The following is a 21,912-nucleotide window of genomic DNA, read 5'->3' as shown; positions in this document are numbered from 1 at the left end:
ATGCCTTTTTACTTTTGCCGTGTTACGAGCTATTATTGTCGGTTTAGCACCTCACTTTTATCTACCAGTTTGTGCATCATAGATAATTTAAGACTACTTGTTTGTATTATACAGAGCAAAATTCTTGTGACAGAAATGTTAGGCAATGTTTGAGTAGCTTAACATTAATGTGTATTTCTTTTCATTATTAACTTCTTTGGCGAAGCAAACAATACCTTTTTTTTATTATTATTCCGTGGTTACTTGCATTGAGTTCAAAAATTGTTCTTTTAGCATTATATTCACTACGCAATTGTAATATGTATTTAGAAAATATTAAATAAAACTTAGTTCAATTATAATAAATCTCTTTGTGAAAATGTTTGTGTTAAGTTGTGTGTCTGTTTTTTTTTTTCAATCGCCCATGTTTGTTTACCTTTTTGGCCTAATCGAAAATTACCTAAAATAGTAAGTTTGAAGACTTTTCTCTAAAAATGATTATTTTAAAGACAGTCAATTAGACTATAAGCCATATATTAAATTTCAATGGTTACGACTCGTTATAGAGAATACTTTCAACTGGAGCGTCTGCGTCTAATGATCCGTCGTCGGGCTGCGACCAGTCCTGAGAAAAATACATTGGAATGTTTAAATTAAAATTCATTTCTTTCTTTAACATATTTTATCACAGGTGAAACACATATGATTCACTATGACCCGCCTTGGGGCACACAATGTTTTCGTAATTTTTGAGTGTTCGAAGTAATCAAGATTTCTTTTGAGAATTATCGCGATAATTATCTGATAATAATCCGATAATTATCCATTTTGATTCATAGTTTTGTCCCTTTAATTTTTGACTAAAAATTACAAACAGTGAGAAAACTAAATAAACACGAATATAAAAGTTTGGGAAAACATTCGACACGTTTGGATGCGGCTCTAATACAAACACTTGACACGACATTGCTAGCGGCAGCGATTTGTTGTTCCAAGGCAATAAAAATAATTATCATGAAAATTATCAATGATAATCATCACTTCGGACCTTGTAATTTTTATGTAGATACTCATAAAATCATTTGCACCCTATATTTATGCTGTCGAATAGAATTCAGTCGCGATCCAAGTTCAGTCGGCGGACATTCAGTATTACGTGGCCAAAAACTTCAAAGTTATCACGGACATATAAAAATTGTGTAGAATATTACCTGTTCTTCAGTACTGGCGAAGAATAAGTAGAATAGATTGGCTCCTAGATCGATGGCTGCTGCCAAGTAGAACACCTCGCGCCACTGCCCTAGTGTTTGCTGTAACAAGGGTGTGATGTTTATATTTAGAAAAAGCTTCAATGTATCAGACTTGATCATCATTTGCTCAAAATGTCAACAACTAGTCTATACAACCGCAAATAGCTTTGGCTGATTCCGCATAACTGTGAAAATGTTGAATCAAACACTTTAGAAAAAATATACAATAAAATTGGGGATATCCACTGATTACTACACGGTGTGAAAATATGATTCCTAAAAATTTTCACGATAGGAACAAAGCACAAATTTACCTCGAAATTTTACAATAAAACCGCTGTATTCATTAGGTAGTGTACATATACCAAAAAGTGTTTTTATGTCAACTGAACTAAATAGAACACGTATACTATACAATATACATTTTTCAAATGGCTTTAATTTCGTTGGTAAAAAAATAAATTCTGAAATAAAACTAGTGTCCCTATCGCTCGACCCAAGCAAAATGAACCGTATTAGAACGGGAAAAATTTGAATTCGAGCTGAGGTAGAATCAACTCTTACGGTAACAAGCTATAGAATGAATGAATGTATGAATTAATGAAATAATCGTTATTGCACATTAAAATATCATTACATTGACAACACAGATATGTATGCATCACAAAATAAGTTAATGTACAACAGACGGCCTTATGACTAAATAGTAGATTTCCAGGCAACCTTAGGATAGAAATTTAAAAGCAGGAAAGCAAGGTGCAAATAATATAATACACACACACTTACACACATGTACACTTGTAATGGAAGTGTTTCAAGACTCTGAAGTTCGGTCACGGAGGCAATTTCTATGAAGATGCTAGGCTAGAGTAAGGTGCTAGGGAAGGTAACACAACATCATTGACCCATTATTAGACCCACTGTTGGGCACAGGTCTCTTCTAAGGAGAGGGCTTAAGCCATAGCCTGTCACGCTGGCCAATGTTTAGACCACCTTTTTATATTATTACCTGGTCAGAGCTTATAATACGTCCGATGACGTATGGTGCCATGAAACCGCAAATATTGCTGGCCGCGTTCGTTATGCCGTACATTGTGCCCGCCAGCTGCGGGGACAGGTCGATATGATTCATTTGATACCCTAGAACAATGTTAAGTGAAAATTGTTGGAACATCTTTACATGTATTAGGGCAATGTTCAGTCAAGTAATTAAGTACTACCACCATATCTATTTCTGCCGCCAAGCGTAATGTGAGCAATACCGCGTTACCCTATACTCTTCAAAGGGTTTTGGTGAAAATATAGGCACATGGGGCTTATCAACTTGTCTCAAGAGTGACGGGTGTAGCGGTAGTGCCCCTCAGACGTTTGCGATTTAAAGCTCTGAGTGGCACTGCAACTGTCACGGACGCTTACCAGGCGCACGACTTATTCGTCCCGTCCCTTTGATATCAATTTTTTAACCGACTTCAAAAAAAGGAGGAGGTTCTCAAATCGACTGTTTTTTTTGTATGTACGTACGTACCTACATTACGCGATAACTCCGGCATTGTGAACCGATTTTGATGATTCTCTTGATGATTTTTTTTGAAACAGGGTATCTCAGTAGTGGTCCCACTAAATTTGATGAAAATATTTGAACTCTAAGGGTGGCAAACTAGGGGACGAATCCAGTTTCGCGCACTTTCCCGTAACCGATTTCAATAAAACTTGGCAAATAGATGTAATTCTACAAACTTTGGGGGTCAGTTTATTTAATAAAGAATTTACAAATATTTAATATCCATTGTTCAACCTAGAATAGAGTTTCGGGAGACAGTTTTCGTTCATCAGCTCATTTTAATATCCTATTATCCGAATAATTCGTAAAGTGCAATATAGTTTATATTAGGGGTTAAAGTATGAAATTGCCGTTTTATTGCAATAGGTTCTTTGAATTTTCATAGAATCTTCATGGTTTGAGGTTTTCGAATGAAACTTTTTTCAAATGGTTTCTGTGATTTTTTTTTTTTTTTAAATTTGAAACATTTGAATATCGACTTTCAATTGTTTTTGTTATTCAATTTAGACAAGAAAGATGGATACTGCGAAAATTCGAGTGATTTTTGAATACGAGTTCCGACGCGGAACTAACGCGGCAGAAACAGCCCGCAATATCAATGCTGCGTTTGGAGAGGGGTCTACTAATGAACGCACCGTGCGATTTTGGTTTAAACGCTTTCGTGATGGAAATTTCGACTTAAAGAACGAGCCACGAGGAAGACCGCCCACACAGGTGAATAACGATGAATTAAGAGAGATAGTGGAAGCCGATTCTAGTCAAACTACCCAGGAATTAGCGGCATGGTTTAACGTTACCTTACCCACAATATTGACTCACTTGCGTCAAATCAATAAAATAAAAAAATACGAAAAATGTGTGCCTCATGATTTGACTGATCTGCAGAAAGAAACGCGTGTTGAAACTTGTGTTGCCTTGTTGAACCGGTACAGAAATGAAGGAATATTGGATCGAATTGTAACATGTGATGAAAAGTGGATTCTTTATGATAACCGGAAAAGAAAAATGCAATGGCTGACCCCAGGTCAAATGCCACAACAGTGTCCTAAAGCAAAACTTACCAATAAAAAGGTAATGGTAACTGTTTGGTGGTCTCAGCATGGTGTTATTCACTATAGTTTTCTCCGATCTGGTCAAGCAATAACGGCAGATGTCTATAGTGCCGAACTCCGAACCATGTTGACAAAACTAGCAGTAAAACAGCCCCGACTCATGAATCGATCTTCACCATTATTGCTCCACGACAACGCGAGACCTCACACAGCACGAGAAACCATTTTGACCCTTCAGGAACTGCAGTTAGAAACCATTCGTCATCCTCCGTATTCACCAGACCTTGCTCCAACGGACTACCATTTTTTTCGTGATTTGGACAATTATCTACGTGACAAGAAGTTTTCTTCCCAGGAGGCAGTACAAAATGCTTTCACACAGTTTGTGCAGTCTAGATCGTCGGAGTTCTATCGCAAAGGCATTAATAACCTTCCCATTAGATGGCAGCAATGTATAGATAATAATGGCAACTATTTTGATTAAATAAATTTGTTAAAAATTTAAAAAATAAACAATTTAGATTTTCAGTACAAATCGGCAATTTCATACTTTAACCCCTATTATTTTTATAACCTTGTCTAATATTTAAAAATCTTACCTGAGTAAGCGGCACCGCCGAAGAAGGAGGTAATATTGAGAAGCAGCATGGCGGTCATTCTATCGCAGCCTACCCATGCAATGCCCAGCAACCCGATCGCCGGAACGAACGCCCCTGCAAATAGTACAACTCTTGAAAGTATTTCTCGAGTTCTTAGGTTTTCGCTACACATCGGAAATGAAACAATTTGTTTGGCTCTAGAACCCGTTGACTTGTTCAATTTTATAATGCAAAAATTAATCTTTACTCGTTTTTAAACGCTTAATATGAAGTATGCAATTATGTCACCATGTTTTCTTTTTTACTTTTACTCTGTGCTAGGAGTCAAACCGTAAACCTTCCTAGTGATAACATTAACGATAAAATATAGTGATTTAGTGTTATTGAAAAGATTAATTCAGAGTTTTCTTTGCACCTATAATCCAATTTACAACATTCTTTAGATGTTCCATGGTCACGGCGGAGTCTATTAATATATAGAATACACAAGAATCATATCTTAAAGGACTGTTCACAATAGAGCTGGCCCTGTCTGAATACATGTCGAAAAATATATTTTCTATGTTTAGAAATTAATTCGTAAACCTGTGTGGATATACAGGCTGTCCTATTATTTAGTAGATAAATCGAAGGCGTGAATATTTAGGTCGAAAAGCAACAATTTTTGTTAGTAAAATAAAAAAAAGGATAAAATTTTTATTGAATTGATATTCAATAATTTTTTGTAAAATTACTACTTTTATTATTACTCCATTGTTATAATTATTAATACAAAAAATTCCTTCGATCCGGCCGGATTCGAACCGACGTCTTCTAGAAAACCGTGCCAGACGCTATGCCAACTACGTCACGGAACCCACCAGCGGACCTCACGAATTTTTATATGTGCTTGTTGCTGGATCTTTGTATTTGGTTTTCAACAACTTTATATCCGTAGCGCCATCTATGAGAAATCGCAGAAAGTGTTTCGTCGCCCACTTAGATATCTTTACAGACAGATCGAAGGAATTTTTTCTAAGTGTTCGATCTATGTATTAATAATTATGAAAAAAATTAAGTTCACAAAAAAATTATCAACATATTTATATCAAAGCATCATTACAGTTTATAATATGCACAAATTCCTCACCAACAGTGTTCCAAAGCTTCATACTATTAAGTCGCGAGATATTTCCTCTTGCGAGCAGCCAGTCCGCGAAAATACTGATACCGATACCACCGATCCAGCTTGTTAAATACGGCATGGCTGAATACCATGCATTCTGTAAAAAAAATCAATTTCATGAACTCCCTTTAATCTTCTTCCGCGCGACGGAATTCGTGTTACTTGACCCTTATCGTTATTTTTTTTTATAATACCAAGTGACAAGACGAACAAGTCGTGCTTCGCTTACCACTAGGCAGTGGTAAGCAACGCGCCTATCCATGACAGTTGCAGTGCCACTCAAGAGTTGAAAATCGCGAAAATCTTTTGGGTACTAACCACTGCGCTCCTCACCCTGAGACATACGTTTACAAGTCCCATGTGCCTGTAATTTCACCAGCACCCTTACATCAAGCTACACATTGACCTTGGATTGGATATTTGAACAAAAGTAGAAAAATAATAATGTAGGCTTAAATCGCTGTTGACTGTTACACTATCTATCTAGATTTATTTTAGACAATAAAATTAAAAAGGACAATGAAAAGCAATGAGCGAGTCACTCGACCGCGGAGGTCGTCGAAAATATATGCAAGTGTGACGTCAATTCTGCGTGCAAGCTGTTGTCAAGGAAACACTAATGTTTATAATTTAGTCAAGATTGGCATCATGCACTCACGGATATAATATCAAAGTGTAATATATTGTGCATGTAGGTAGGCAACTCCGTGAGCTGTGTGTAGAATAGCCACGACTGCCCGCACTGTGCGATCAGTATGGCCCATAGAGGTACACATGTTAGGAACCTCAGCCACGGTATGGATACTCCACTTTTGTCCTCCTGAAATTAAAGAACTTTAGTAAATATTAAACGAGACATAATACAAACACGATTTAGATGACCTCAGTGGCCCTGTAGTTAGCGCTTAATGAGTATATCCGTGTTTGATTCTCTGTAGGGCCAATTTATGAAATTTTAAATTGGTTCTCTGAGTTTTCGGGGCAATGCCTCCGGAGTTAAATTCGTTACTCTGGTGTAAAACCAGGTATTTGGTGTAACATTATTATTATAACTTTAACGTCTTTTTCATTAACGCAGAACGAACGCTTGACTATTTTATTCAATGAGACAAGCTGTCATCGTTGAGTTCACTTGCCGTAGTAAAATACTGTCTCTTTCACTCCTCTGAAAAATCGATTGTTAGATATAATAGTAACAATAATTCGTTTATTTGCTTAAAACATGGTATAACAGTTTTCCAGTTTAGTTCTTGGTCAATGGTTACTCCAAGAAATTTTGTGTGGGATATTTCTTGAATTGCATCGATATTTAAATTGAAATTATATTTAGTATGTTTAGATTTATTAAATTGTATATGGTTTGATTTGCTTATCTGTTATTTGAATGTAGCCAATCGATTTTGTCAAGAATTATATTGTTTATGTCTAGTTCATGGTCTCTCATTGTTGTTGTCTTTCTACTAGAAGTTACAATAATAGATATGTCGTCAGCAAATAATATGCTTTGATGTTTTGTTCTGTCTATAATATAATTTATGTACAGCAGGAACAAAATCGGCCCTATCACACTTCCCCGTGGAACTCCATGAGTTTTGATTTTAGGTACTGTCTTGAATTCGAATAATTCATTATTTGTAATTTTGGAGACAACAACGCATTGTTGACGGTTTACAAAAAAAATGGGTCCTCTTATGTGAGTATGTTCCACCACCATGATATTCAATTAATTTTTGTGAAATTACTCCACTCGTTAGTTATAATTATTAATACAAAGATCGAACACATAAATACAAAAAATGCCTTCGATCTGGCCGGATTCGAACCGACGTCTCCTAGCAAACCGTCTCAGGCGTGCCAATAAAGCTACGGAACGAACCAGCGGCCTCACGAATTTTTCTATGTGCTTGTTGTTGGATCTTTGTATTTGGTTTTCAACTTCTTAGTCGTAGCGCTATCTATGAGAAGTCTATGAAAGTATTTCGTCACCCCGTTAGGAACCTTTACAGGTACCAGCCCTGGCTAAACGTAGCTGTAGGTAAATTATCAAGTTCTAGTTATCTTGAATACCAATAATTTTAGAAGCCCGTACATTGCTAGTATATTATACAACCTACGTTTTATAATTCATAATCAACTTCTACTGCCCGATTTTACCCACCGTTAGGTAGCTATATGTCCCTTAGTTTGTAACATTCACCAGGATCCAGTGTCAGTCTCACTTATCAACGCCCAGCGATTTTGATGATGCCATCTGCCCACCTCGTTGCAGGACGTCTATAGCTCACTACGTTATTTGTTTATGTCTGTTTTCGCAAAGTACGATAAGAGCCGAGATCGAAATGCTCAATTGAATAGCGCAACAACGGTGTGCTGTTTTAACTCGAAACCAATGCCAAAAAATTGAACATAAGTCCTTATATTAATAAAAATAGCAGGTGCCATTATGACATTATAAACTAATGAAATAGAAACAATTTCTGTATCATATAAATTATACAGTCAGAGTTTAATCAATACAAATACACACATCTGTGAGATCAGCGCGCGCGTGTATGAATCACCGACACAAATTCACGATAATGTATTCATAATACCTAAATACTGAACTCACTTCTGTGGACAATGCTTGTGAAGTATCTAATGCAAACAAGCTTTATTATTTGCTGCTGTTTTGATGATCTAAACTTTTTTAACATGAAACATTAGTGTCTACAGTCACTTAGTTAGAATACTGAATTCGCATAAATCACTTAGAGGATGGAGTCTAAGATAAATCATCAATCAGATACATCAATGTCATTTGAGCTGTTATTTTCCAAATTTAAAATGGAATAAATAAATAAATTTTAACTAAGTAACTCAACATAAAAATTATTCCAATTTTTATAAAGGCATATTACGTTTGAAAGCATTATAATAATGTAGTAGTAAATATGACAATTTTGACTTTTGTACAACATAACAATTTAAAATAATGTGTATTATATTAACCACTATAAAAGAAAACTACAGACATATTTTAAAAAAATAGCAATCACTTCACGCATTTCAACAACAATAGTAACTCTAAAACGCGCATCTAATTATAAATTCCTTCAAAATCGAACAATACACTTAGTTACCTGAGGTCCAATAGCCAGTGTGATATATTCCACTTCTTTTGGACATATCCTAGGATGACTCTGTGGCGTGTCGTACACTAAAAACATCCATGCTATGAACCATATAATGCCCAGTCCTCCAAACACATAGAAGCAAAGTGGCCAACCATTGTCCAACTGCAGAGTACATAGCCACCCAGACAATGGCAGAGATATTACCGTTCCTATATTTGAACCTGTAATATAAAATGAGTAATAAGTACAACGTGCCTGACAATCACACAAATTAGTCAGTTTGAAACTAAGTCACACTATCACTAGGTACCAGAGTAAATATCTCTAATTGCACCACTTCAGATGCTTATAAATTATGACTCAAAAATGTTTTAACACTTCAATCAGTTTGCATGTATTTCTTGAAATTGATTTTGATTTCTTAACTAACAACGGCAGAGACGTGCTCCGTTCAAGTATGTACGTTGTATAGTTCCGTAAAAGTTGTAATGTCACAAACAAATTTTTGGCAAATATTTTGTCAATACTTTTTGGTTTAAATTAGATGCCTTCAAATTAGACGCTTCTACAAGGGTCTAATTTGAAGGCGCCCTTAGCTTTAATTTCTTTAATTAATTATGAGTATTATTAACTACTGTAAAAAAGACTAAAGTAGATTATAATGGACTTAACAATTGTATGTAGGCATAAATTCAAATAATTTCATAATGCTTTCAATTTATAGTCTTTTTTGAACATGGAGTAAAATGACATTTGTAGGGTTGCCAGTTTTCATAAAATTTTAAGTAGTTATGTAATTGTTGTTGATAGTAATATATTGAATGAAAATTAAAAACTTTAAAATATTGTCTCCATATTGTATTTTTCATAAACATAGTTCTACAGTGCATGTATGTAGAAGCATTCTTTAATTCATCAAAACATCTCTAGAAAAGGTTGGTGTAATCCAACTAGAGGTCTCTCCGTATATAACTAATTTGACTAAAAATCTTACCAGCATAAACATATGCAGCAAATTTAGACCTCTCCAGGGGAGGTATCCATCTGGCCAACATAGCGTGCATAGCTGGATAGGTGACACCTTCTCCTAGGCCTTCTAATGCACGCACAGCAATGAAAAATGTGAAATCAACCCTTGCTGCTATTGGGCTAAGTAGGGTGAACAAAGCTGTCAATAATACTCCTACTCCATAAACTAGTTTGCCTCCAAATAATTCAGCTATTCTGCCACCGGGCACCTGAAAATATTTTTTAATGTGTTCTGCCAATTACAAGAAAATTAGCGAATAACTTTGGAGGTACATGTTATCTGTCAAATTGTAATATGATTATGGTTCTTAGAGAAAAAATATAAGCACTGTGCCCACAATATACATACCTGTGTTAAAACATATCCATAAAAGAATGATCCTAATATTATACTTTGTTGTTCTGCTGTCCAGTTGAATTCACCTGGTCTCTGTAAAGAGGCGACTTGTAAATATATATTTAGGCATTTCATTAAGGTGCTATACCAATATAACACAGTAAAGAAAGCCTATTATCTTAGAGTGTGGACTCTTTTATTATACTACTTTTAAAAGACTGTACAGTCAAGAGCACTTGAAGCTTAATATGTTGGATGTTCTTTTTGTAAGCAGCATAGAGTTGATTTTACCCTGTATCATGAGTGAGTACTCAGAATAATAAATACTTGTTTCCAACAATGTTTTTGGTTCCTGAATCTCTTTGTTAAGATATCAAATGATGGGACCAACAAGTTGTGCCAAGTTGTGTGCTGGTTGTAAGCATGTGCTTACTCATAAGAATTTCAGTGCTACTTATATTTTAACACAAATTTCCGGGGCTAAGCCATTGCACTATAATGGACAAGACCCATGCACATGTAGTTTCATCAGCACCCTTACTCTTCAAAATCAGAACAACATAAGGTATAGTGGCAGTACTCCTCTATGCAGTGAAGTGTATATTATATATTATTGCAGGGATTTCGAAACTTCCAAAACAATTGCCGTGACTATCTTACACTATTATAACTCATACTTACAACAGGTGTAGAACTATTATCCGGAGGACTAACTGGACAGACATCAAGTGGAGTAGCATTAGATGGCAACGGATTATTGCCCGTAGAGTTCACCATAGCTACAATTGCAACAGACAGGTTGACTCGCATTGCATACACGTTTGCAAATCCCAGGAAACCCATAATACCGAGTACAGTGCGGCATTTGATCCATCCTGCTGTTTGTTCAACTAGAAACAAAAGTTATTAATATTTAAAACTTTTTATAATGATAATTCAGCAAAATACAGATGAAGTTCAAAGAAATGTTCTTTGTCAAATAGTGATAACTCAAATTCAAATACTATTGTCACGTCATCCTTTATTTGTTTCATTTAATGACTAAACAGAGAATTTAAAATGTATACTCATGTCTTCCATAAATATTTTACTTTGTGTTTGTTATTTTTTCAACTTAATTAATGTAAAAATGATGATGAATATGAATTTGTATTCAAACAACTCACAAAGTAATAAAATTTACCAACATAATAAACAGAAATGGACAGAACACTTTTATTATTTCTAACAGGAAATAATGGCAAAATCGTTGTTCTCGTAATGCGCTACAGTCCAGAACACCGTTATCTAATATTTTTGTTGTCATGGCCTTCAATGACATTGATAAACAAAACCAACTGGACGCACTGTACTTATATGCTTATATATATAGTACTTGTTACTCACTAGGCTCATTTTCGACGAGGTTCCGAAGATCACTCGTAACATTAGTCTCAATGTCCGAATTGATGATGGGACTCTCCTCCATGCTCGATGACATTATCACTTCACAAGACGTTACGAAAGCACCATACCGTATTCCACTAACTTCACACGAATTCTCATTCAACACACCGTGAAAGAAAGTAACAAGAATAATTCAAATCTCATTAATTTGGGCCATGAATGAGTCACACATTACCTAGTATTTTCGCGTTCAAATAGAGTACCAAAACAAAGAAAAATCCACCTTCCAACAAACCAGCTGGAAATGTCAGTTTGATATTTTCAACTGACAGCTGTCAGATCACATAAATTCGAATACACTTGCAATTGACAATTGTGTCTTGACTCTAGTCACATTATGACGACACAAATTTTAATACGATTTTTAAGGTCGGTCATATTCTAAAACTGTGCTCAATACTCCAGTCAGGACTTGAGTATGATTCAAAGCACTAAAAATCATACTCAAGTCCTTGCCATTAGGGTCGTATTTCCAGTGATTGAAATCATACTCAAGTATAACCAGCAATAACATAAAATTATAATTTGTTCGTCCTGCTTATCATACTTACCTACTAACATTTGTCTATATATATTGTTCTCTGTCCCTTTCAGGTAATTCAACAGCTCTGCAACTTAGATTACTAAGCAGAAAACTCGATACTGGCGAAATCTAAAGGGTAGCGCCATTAAGCAAAAAGAAAATTATGAAGACAACAACAAGTATTTCTATAATACGAATGGTGATAAAACATAGAAATAAAATGATACGATTAATACAGAAACAGTCCTTAATTTTTTTTACTTATAGGTAGACAATTTCGTCAAAGGATAGGCACAGCAGTGCCTAAGGGTATCATGCCTAGAACTCTGGGAACTTTGGATGGGGAAATTTATTATTTAGTGGAAGGAGCTGAAAGCCTTCTATGGACGCTTCAAGGAGGGCATTGACCACTCCTTAGCTTTGATCAAGTTGAATGAACAATGTAGGCATACAAACCCAATGTTTTTTAACTACCAGTATTTCTTATTAACATCTCAAAAATGAAACAATTTTAATTTTATCACTTTATTCAAAAATAATAAATTAATATTTCATTACTATTTTAAGTACTTTTTCTTAACAAAATCTACTAGGTTTTATTATGATATTTATTATTTGATCTTTTAAAAACAACAATTTTGTTTGTGTTGAACATTTTAGAACAGATGCCATAAGCTTCTGCTTATCGTAGGCATAAGCAGGCCCATTACTACAGTTGATATGAGGTTTACACTGTGATTGTCCAAAATACTTCTGCCACTCACATGCACAGTAGTTTGATTTGGATGAGATACTATTTTCCCTTCGGTGTCGAGACCTGCAACCAGAAATCGTGATATAAAAAGATATACTTTTTTCAATCACAAAATAAGAATAGTAAAGTATATTTACCAGAATACTGAAGTGTAGCTCCCATAAAAGAATCTATCAAACTACCCAAAAATCCAGCAAACGCTCCAAACACAATCATCGGCCACTGAGGCGGTGCATACATAAGCATAGTCTTATCAGTAAAGTACAGCATAGTTAAATACTGAGACAACCCAATGACTAGACCTCCAATGGTACTGCACAATGTGCCAATGAGTGTTATCCCTCCATTTGTACCCTTTGGCACTCTCTTGAATGAAGTGACTAGAAATGGATCAGACTTTGACAGAACAGTGCCGAGTTCTGAAGCCCAGGTGTCGCCATTGCAGCATGCAAAAACACCTGTGAAACATAAAATAACTGCTTCATATGCATTGTAATAACAAAGCATATGTCTGAATACTTTAAACATAATATTTCATGAGTTATCATGTAAATTGAAGAGGTAATTGTATCAAACAACAGCTTTGACTATAGGGATATATGTATAAACCTACTGGACAAAAATAACATAACAAAAATAAATAAAAATTATCGAAAATATTGTTAACATTAACTATTTCAGTTAATATTATTATTGACGCAAAGATCAAACAAACAAAAATGCCTACGATCCAGCTGCACTCGACGACTTTTTCGCCATACTGGGGCTATCGGCCATACTGGGGCTATCGGCCTCCCAATGAGCTGTTATTAATTAATTAGCAGACCCTACGAATTTCTCTATGTTCTTGTTACAGATTTTTTACCGTAGCGCCACCAGTGAGAAACCTTTTTCTTCTCTCAGTAAGGGCTCGTGCTCGGCGATATTTCGCGACTGCGGTCGCACCGAATCGCTGCGACTTATTTTAACATGTAGGCTACTTCGAGGGGTCGCGCGGCAACTAAAAAAGTGATCGGCGACTCGGCGATATTTAGGCTATGTTTGAAATAAGAAACGACGATTATAGATGTCTGAGGAATTACAAATTTCATTGGGGATTTTGTGGGGAATGGAGTTGTAAAATAACTCATTTGGGAGTTTGAGTATTTCTATGTGTGGGGAATTGAGGAAATAAGAGAGTTCATATTCCCCAATGTCCAGCAGCAAGCAGAATTGTAGAATTGTTTTCCTTGATTTTTAGGGATTTTATGGTTTGATCGTATATCGACTACTTAACAAACATAAATTGGCGAATTAACTTCGCAAAAGTCTGGCAACACTGCCCGCGACCGGCGACCATTGATTGGTCGTGAGACTTACAGCGATCAGTCGTAGTCATTAATATTCCTATTATTATTAGATTGTTATAATTACATACCTACTATAATTATAATTTTAATTACTTCTGTAAGTAATTAACATTATAATAATAGACCCATTCATTGATGCAGTTCGTAATCGGCGCAGAATATTAATTGGATGCATATTAAATCTTCTTCCTATGACACGGACCCGTAGAACAGAATTTTCCAACAAAAAAGTTCTGATCCATATGTATTTTCTCTGCAAGCACGATATTTATTCGAAAATTCACTAAGCTATGGTCAGTCACTGGTAATGTTACGTCGCTAGTCGCCCGCATGCTGCACGAGCCTTTGGGTACCTTTACAGCTACAATACAGCTAATTATTGCAATTAATAAAGCGCCATCTCCTATCAGCCATTGGTTTGGCGAAAAAGTGACTGGACAAACATTTCTTCGATCTGGCTGAACTTAACAGCAAGACTGAAGAAATTTTTGTGTTTTTACAATGTTTACAAACAAAAATCAATAATAACAAGAAACTATTGGAGTATTTACACACAAAATAATAATTTCATGACATTCAATAAAATAGATATAGTTACTATTATTATTTCATACCAATATGTTTCAAGCTTTTAAGAATATATTAAAACACACTGTTTCACACACAACATTTCAAGATGTGAAATTTGTTTCACACTACATTTATTTCTTAACACTGAGTGAAGAATATTGTTGAATAATTGTCTGGTTCTTGTCATCTCATATCAATATAAGAAAAACCAACAAACAACCTACTCACCAAGCACACTCATAGATAGCCAGGAAGCTCTGTAATCCTTTCCAAAGTCTATTGGTCTCTCAGAAGCTCCAACATCAAGTAAATATAGCAGCCCAATTTGAGTTGCCATTCCACCATTACAAAGAACTTGTAACCAGTTTCTTTGGCCTCCTGAAATATTTAGAAAGGATTGTGTTATTATAAAAAAAAGACAGGTGTGATGGTGTGTACACATATTTGTACTTAGATAGTTTTAATATTAAGTTCATTGAATATCACAATTTTTACAACCATGAAATTCAATAGTTGGCTGGTATCAAACCAGCACCTTCAACATACTGTGGCTGACTCTCTCCCAACTGACCTATGGAATTAACCTGCATATATTACGAATTTTTCCTGTTATTTGTTCCTGATTTTTAACAACTTTTTGCTGTAGCGCCGTTTGTGAGTAATCTATGAAAGTTTTTCTTCAATCAGCCAGGTACCTTTACAGCTATCAGTCGCTGACAAGATATGACTTATGAGATGGTTTAGATAGTTTTTTTTATTGTAGTTGAATCAAAAATCAATTACAAAATTTGAATAACAGTCAGCCAACTTCAAAACAAAAATATACTTTGATAGACACACAGAAACAAAGTCTTTATCTTTAGATGTTTTAAATACATTTGTATGCCTATTTGCATTTCCACTGGTAGCAATCAGTACTCAAGATAACCATTGACTCTACACTGCATTAACCAATATCAACAACATTATTATTAACATTCTTCTCATATAAGCAATTTTGAATACTTGTGAAAAATATTTACTACTGACTACTTTAGTCAACTCATTATTTTAATAAGTTTAAATTTGTTGATGAGTCGGTGTTTTGCTTGAGTAACATTCAAATACAGCTTCATAAAACTTCAATGTAAAAAAATTATGCTGTAAAAACTATAAAAAAATCATATACCTTCTTTAAAATCCTCTTCAATCTTTCTTTTTAAATGTGACCGGAATTTTGTAGCTTTAGAGGAAGACAGGAAGAAGGTGAACAGAGATGCCAAAAAGCTAAAATTGCTCAATGTGAGAACAAATGCAACCAAGATACCCAGTAAAGCACCACTGAGGTTTACGCTGCCTTTTTTATAGCCATAAAAAGCTATTATTACGGGAATAAAGCAGGACGCGAGCCATCGCGCTGGTGAGATTACTACAGGTTCTGAAAAAAATACAAAATCTATCAAAAGTGCAATTAATTAAAACTGATTCTGCTTATTGGTAGGTGTAGAAACAAAGGAAAATATATAATAATGTACTTACCATCAAGGCCTTCATGCTCCATTAAAAACTTTGAATAAATTATATTAATTATCCACAGGGACATGGATAAAGGTATTGCAAGTGCACAAAGTAAGACTGTTACTAACTGATCATTTTTCAAATGCCTCTTTTTATTTATTATGTTCTTCTCCGCTACCATTTTGCGATCTGATTTGAAAATCCAAGGTAAACAAGTTCCGGTTTAAAAGTTGACTCAAAGAATGAGAATATCACACGCCAACATGATTAAAGCAGCCATGTAAAATTCACTTCAAACTTTCATACAAACAAATAGTTTACTTAACGAATGTAACACTATTAACCATAAAATAATATTTCTTATTGTGTCTTTTATTTGAAAAGAAATATGAAAGAATTTACGAAATAAGTACTGCAACTAAAAAACTTTTGTTGTTTTGACATTGACATATATTTTTTTTTAATTTATTGCTGGCCATGGAAGCAAAGTTCTTCAGCCGAAACATTGACATATTTGACTCCAGTGCTGCCAGATCCTTGCGTAGTTAATTCGCCAATTTATCGTGTTACAAAGCTGAAATTCGGCCAAACCATAAAATCCCTAAAAACCAAGGAAAATAATTCTACAATTCTGCTTGCTGCCCATTTCCCACACGTAGAAATACTCAAACTCCCAAATGAGTTATTTTACAACTCCATTTCCCACAAAATCCCCAATCAATTTTGTGATTCCCCCACACATTTTATTAAGTAGCCTAAAATCGCCTTTTCCTATTTCAAACATAGCCTAAATATCGCCGAGTCGTCGATCACTTTCTTCATCGCCGCGCGACCCTTCGAAGTAGCCTAATTGGCGAAAAATCGCCTAATCTGGCAGCACTGTTTGACACCCACCTGATAAAAGCTTTTCTTTATAATTGTTCCGCTAATTATGGATTGAGGATAATTTTTTTATGAATAAATTATATTTAATTTATTAATTTTTAACTATTTTTAACTAATCCTGACAAAAGTTTAGGCGTCAAACATTGGTGTCAAAGGAAATATTTTTCAAATTAATTACACTAACCTCTGTTTAAACTTTCGGATACACAAATATATTGTTTGTTGTAATATAGTTTGTAGCATACTGGCAACATTGAAAATTAGCTGTCAGTTGGAGAAGAGGAAGGTGGAAGTGCGGATTTATTGTTCGGTGGTAGAAAATGTTGTAGACAATTATTTTTCTTATCCCATACTCTTCCAGCTAGCGTGTCTGTAGTGTTCACAATGAAGCCGTTAATTGATTTTGATGAATGTCTCAGAGATTCCCCTAAATTCAGGTAATATTAGAATGAAGGAAAGTTGTGCTTGTTTTTTATGGGTAGAAAGTGAATTTTCGTTCGTGTTGTGTGTTCAATTGTTGTGTAAACGGCCCTTATTCGTTGTAGAGAACAACTGGAGACTGAGGAGGCGAGTATTGACTCGCTGGAACTGAAATTGGATAAAGTTTTGAAGTCATGTTCTTTAATGGTGGAGTCGGGCAAAACGTACATGACTCATAGAGGGTAAGCACTGGTCCACTTTCTTTTTTATTAAACTTCCAAGTTCCTTTTTTTTTGTTTTTATGCCTAGTTAATAACGCATATTATGTGTAGTATTTTTCGTATATGTTTTTTAAGTGCTCGTACATTAAAACCTATGGCTACAGCAAACGGAACAATGGAATAACCGAGTTCTTTTGTATTATTAATAATGAATTAAATTATTTATTCCTCATTGCAATACAACCTGATAAAAATATAAACTTGGATTTAAAATTACTTTATTCCTACTTTAAGGGCTAATATCGGTACATAGGTTCAAAAATATGCACAGTTCGTACATTTGTGAGTGTAGTTGCCTTTAACTCTTAACTTGCTGAAGTTAATTGGCCGTCCATAAGAACCGGAAATAGGTCTGTCTCATATCCACGGTAACCGCAAATTAAGAGTTAATTCTGAAAAAAATGTGTGGTTGATCACATTTTAGTTAGGTCACACATAGAGCATTGGTACAGAAACTGGTAACTCACATTTTAACTTGTTCTTCTTTAAAGCCAAATGGTGATTTTTGTACATTTCTATGAATAATTTATCCAACTTGAACTGCAGCTCCTAAGTCCTTATTCAAACTACATTTCAAATGCACAGTTCTGAACTCAATCATAAATCCATTCAATGAGACTAGACAAAGTTTGAATTAAAATTTATCAGATTTATCAGTTTTTGTTCTGAAGCTCCTCAACTTACCATATACCATGGTATTCTTATTTATCAAATCTCTGTCATTCATAGGCAAGCAAATTTCACCTTGGAATCATGTTTTTGTTGTACTCTACTACTTATTTGAATTAATAAAAAACAGATCAGATGCCTATTTTTTGTATTGTACAAAAAACATACTATTAAGTAAAGTTTTTTATATACCTTAGTTCTTTTTTTTATCACTTTTAACACTTATAAGACATGGGTGGCGTCAGCGTAGTTATGTTTAACCAATTGCCTTTAATTCTACCTCTTAAGTCACAGGATTTAACTCAGTTTGACTATCAAATGTTCTCTGTTGCTTTTGCCATTCAATGTGAGCAAATCTATACCTAGATTGATAATACACCTATATGTAAAATAAAGAAGTCTGCAAGTATTGTTGCAAATCAAAGCACATAGTCGCAGCCATAGTCATGAAAGACTGGTGTGATACTATGTATGACAATTTGTATTCTTTCATGTTCCACTAAAGTGTTAAAAATTTTGTAGCACTTTTGCAAATGCCCTCTGGGACTTAACTGGCAGTTTCTCCGAGGACCCCACTGTGATGGCAGCCTTAAACCGCATGATTCATGCACTGCAGGAGATGAATAAGTACCATTCCATTCTACTGGACCAGGCTTCTAGGACTGTCTTGAAGAATCTCACAGCTTTTATTAAAGTGTAAGTTTTTTCAATGTTGACATAATTTTGTAAAACTCAATCTTCTTTCCTAATCTTATTATTTGCAATAAATGGGCTATAAGTAAATAGCCTTACATAACAATTGCTTTTACTCAGCCATAATAATAATATAGGGTAAATATTAAAATAATGATTACCAGCCTTCATAAACAAAGATTATAATTTGATACTGACTGAATGAGGTAACTGTTGTAGGAATATTAGCGCATGCAAAATTTAACACTAATTGCATACATTTAAAATAGTATCTACTATTGACTTGTCAGTGAAAGGTTTGAAACCATTAACTGAATAAACAACATGAGAATGCTATACATTTTGCACGTGCTCAAAAGTCTATAAATGTTACATCTTTGATCCCCCATTAAATACACATCCACGTCATTAATTATTCCTCATTGTTATATCTCTCACCTTTTGTGTTAGCATACAATAAGCATAATGTTTAGTTTTGAAATACTGTTAATATCACAAAGCATTTATATATTTTTATTTTTACTAAGTAATTTTTTAAGCTTAATATTTATCACTTTGCTGACCATAAGCTGGCTATGGCACAGCAAATCTACAAATTAACTAAACTACAGTATCGGCTGTTTTGAAACTGCAATAGCTGTTGACTACTTTTAAAATATTGAGTTCTTAGGTTTTCGCGATTGTTACACATAGGAAATGAAACTATTTTTCCGGATTTAAATCCAAGTCAACCGTGACCATAGGACCTGTAAAGGGCCCAAAACGTCGGTTTGTTTGAAAATACAAATATACGCGGATTAAATCCGGAAAAATAGTTTCATTTCCCACTTTTAAAATATTAATATAAAGATATTATATAATAATTCTTTTGTTTTGTTGTTTTATATAATTATATAAAATATTTGTAACAATGGAAAATATACTTGTAACATTATAATACTAGCTAATAGCCACAATAATAATGGATGTTTCACCTTATAACTTTTTTATAAAAAACTAAGCTCAAAAGTTTACTTGTCCGCTTTCACTGTGTTCGTTACCGCATATGAAAGTCCCCCGACACGAGGGAGTACTGTCTAAGATACCTACATTGAAAAATTGTTTATTATATGAACCATGGCCCGTCAGGGCGGCAGTTAGAGTGCGAAGCTCTTGCCTTTAGTGTTGGAGAAATTTTCGAGATAAACTGGTGTTGAGCATTGGGAGTGCTTCTCGAACCTGTCTACAAACCATCAGGATTGTCCATGTGCTATTATGGGAAGTTTTTATACCTTTATGGAGGGTTATTCTTGATATGCTGTACACTGTCGAGGGTTTTTCATTTTAATTCATTGAAATTACATCTACTGAAATTGGTTAATGGAAAGTGGGTTAAATTCAATAAATCCCTTATTTGCTACTGTAGAGGTATATTTATTCTTCATATATTTTCTTTTATATCTTATATATAGTTATATTTTCTTCAAAAAAAGAATTATCAAAATTGGTTCTGAAATCGGAGCCCGGAGTAATCATGTAGCAACACACAAAAAAAATTAGTCTAAATGAGAACCTTTTGAGAAGTCAATTAAAAGTACTAATAATTACAATGCCAAATAACGAAAGCAGGATGTTGGTCCCAAATTTGTGGTATTAACACAAATTAATTTATTGCAATAAATAATGATAATGATGTCAAGATTACAAGTCTTTATATATTTATAATTTATATATCTATATATAATTTGTTATAAAAAGTATTACTGATAGCCAGTATAATAAACTAAATAAATTTCTGATAGATTAAATTATTGGAACATGTTTTTTGCCTACAATACAATACAATACAAAAATTCTTTATTGTACACCAAAAAAGGAAACAAATACAATACAATTAAATTAAAAAATAAGCGGTGGTACAATGGGCGGTCTTATCGCTTTAAGCGATTTCTGCCAGACAACCTTTGTATGGAAGTAATTATATAATTCACAGGAAAAAGACGGCGGTGTATGAGGAATTACTAATCAACAGATAAAAATTGATAAATAAATGCAAATAAACATATATTTATAAATAAGTAATGAAACCAATACATATATATGAATATCGTAAACTACTATATATTCTTATACCTATAAATATGAAATATCTAAAACGTAATTTCAAAACATAACAATACCTAAGCAGTCCAAGTCACACTAAATTAAGGTAGTGTATTTTTACCATATTTTTGAATATATTCAATGATTTCGCTTGTTCCTATCTACTACCTACTCTCAAACTCTTAAAATAATATTTACGCAACTTCATGAATGTAAACTATAAATCGAATTTAACAAATTGTCGGGGATAGTGCAATTACGCGTAACTAGCATACGTTATGAAGTTGCCACTTCGGTAAGTTAGTGGTCAAACCAAATCCGCGTAGACGTCGTGCAACCAAATTAGCCTTATTTACTGGAATCTATTATCAGTCCGTAAGTAACTTAAATTAGTGCTTACTGTGCAAAAATGAAGGTCGTAGCCATTGAAATAACAAAGTAATAACGTTTAAACCCTCTCCTGTAAAATTTGATCTCGTGAAGATACGCGCCTTTTGCCAATGCCTCGCGCCTTTGCACTATCCCCGACGAAATAAGTAATAGCTTGCCTGTGACTGAGATTATTAACTAACTAATAACTTTATAAGTAACTTAATTTCAGTGCTGCATGATAATATAAGTTTGGTTTTCTTTTCGACATTCAGTCAGATGGTTC

General features: G+C 34.3%; 3 protein-coding genes across 5 annotated transcripts in view; 1 reads left to right on the top strand and 2 right to left on the bottom strand.

Annotated features, from left to right (window-relative positions):
• Positions 1-290: 290 nt before the first annotated feature.
• On the bottom strand, positions 291-11,682 carry LOC113235738 (sialin-like). Of its 2 annotated transcripts, none has more exons than XM_026471621.1 (11): positions 11,475-11,682; positions 10,770-10,978; positions 10,101-10,181; positions 9,717-9,960; positions 8,729-8,943; positions 6,265-6,426; positions 5,571-5,703; positions 4,442-4,555; positions 2,239-2,369; positions 1,191-1,289; positions 291-604 (listed from the first exon to the last, which is right to left on the bottom strand). In XM_026471621.1, the coding sequence occupies exons 1-11, from the start codon at positions 11,566-11,568 to the stop codon at positions 530-532; spliced, it is 1,557 nt and encodes a 518-aa protein (XP_026327406.1). In that variant the 5' UTR covers positions 11,569-11,682; the 3' UTR covers positions 291-529. The 2 variants fall into 2 exon arrangements, with proteins under 2 accessions (XP_026327406.1, XP_026327407.1); XM_026471622.1 differs by having other exon boundaries at positions 10,101-10,153; positions 10,964-10,978.
• An 899-nt stretch (positions 11,683-12,581) lies between these two features.
• LOC113235770 (transmembrane protein 19) lies at positions 12,582-16,499 on the bottom strand. The gene is made up of 5 exons (XM_026471665.1): positions 16,249-16,499; positions 15,899-16,147; positions 14,959-15,108; positions 12,949-13,269; positions 12,582-12,874 (listed from the first exon to the last, which is right to left on the bottom strand). Exons 1-5 carry the CDS (start codon positions 16,406-16,408, stop codon positions 12,714-12,716), a joined length of 1,041 nt encoding a protein of 346 aa, XP_026327450.1. The 5' UTR covers positions 16,409-16,499; the 3' UTR covers positions 12,582-12,713.
• A 997-nt stretch (positions 16,500-17,496) lies between these two features.
• Positions 17,497-21,912, top strand: part of LOC113235628 (arf-GAP with coiled-coil, ANK repeat and PH domain-containing protein 2) — a 44,678-nt gene continuing 40,262 nt past the window's right edge. For both annotated transcript variants that reach the window (XM_026471410.1, XM_026471409.1), the window contains exons 1-3: positions 17,497-17,549; positions 17,658-17,774; positions 19,005-19,178. In XM_026471410.1, the coding sequence (XP_026327195.1) occupies positions 17,497-17,549; positions 17,658-17,774; positions 19,005-19,178 (344 nt within the window). The remainder of the gene's footprint in view (positions 17,550-17,657; positions 17,775-19,004; positions 19,179-21,912) is intronic.

The sequence above is a fragment of the Hyposmocoma kahamanoa genome, unplaced genomic scaffold, assembly GCF_003589595.1.
Source record: "Hyposmocoma kahamanoa isolate Upper Pololo Valley unplaced genomic scaffold, ASM358959v1 88, whole genome shotgun sequence".
Lineage (NCBI taxonomy): Eukaryota > Metazoa > Arthropoda > Insecta > Lepidoptera > Cosmopterigidae > Hyposmocoma > Hyposmocoma kahamanoa.
This window is presented reverse-complemented; position numbering and strand designations above follow the sequence as displayed.

What these genes read in the sequence shown, in the direction of transcription:
- LOC113235738 (XM_026471621.1), bottom strand. Translation starts at nt 11,568, where the DNA reads ATGTCATCGAGCATGGAGGAGAGTCCCATCATCAATTCGGACATTGAG. An exon ending in ATAATAGTTCTACACCTGTT is followed by an intron (nt 10,182 to 10,769) that starts GTAAGTATGAGT and finishes GCCTCTTTACAG; the next exon opens with AGACCAGGTGAATTCAACTG. An exon ending in ATGGATATGTTTTAACACAG is followed by an intron (nt 9,961 to 10,100) that starts GTATGTATATTG and finishes AAATATTTTCAG; the next exon opens with GTGCCCGGTGGCAGAATAGC.
- LOC113235770 (XM_026471665.1), bottom strand. Translation starts at nt 16,408, where the DNA reads ATGGTAGCGGAGAAGAACATAATAAATAAAAAGAGGCATTTGAAAAAT. An exon ending in TGAAGAGGATTTTAAAGAAG is followed by an intron (nt 15,109 to 15,898) that starts GTATATGATTTT and finishes TAAATATTTCAG; the next exon opens with GAGGCCAAAGAAACTGGTTA. An exon ending in GCTATCTATGAGTGTGCTTG is followed by an intron (nt 13,270 to 14,958) that starts GTGAGTAGGTTG and finishes TATGTTTCACAG; the next exon opens with GTGTTTTTGCATGCTGCAAT.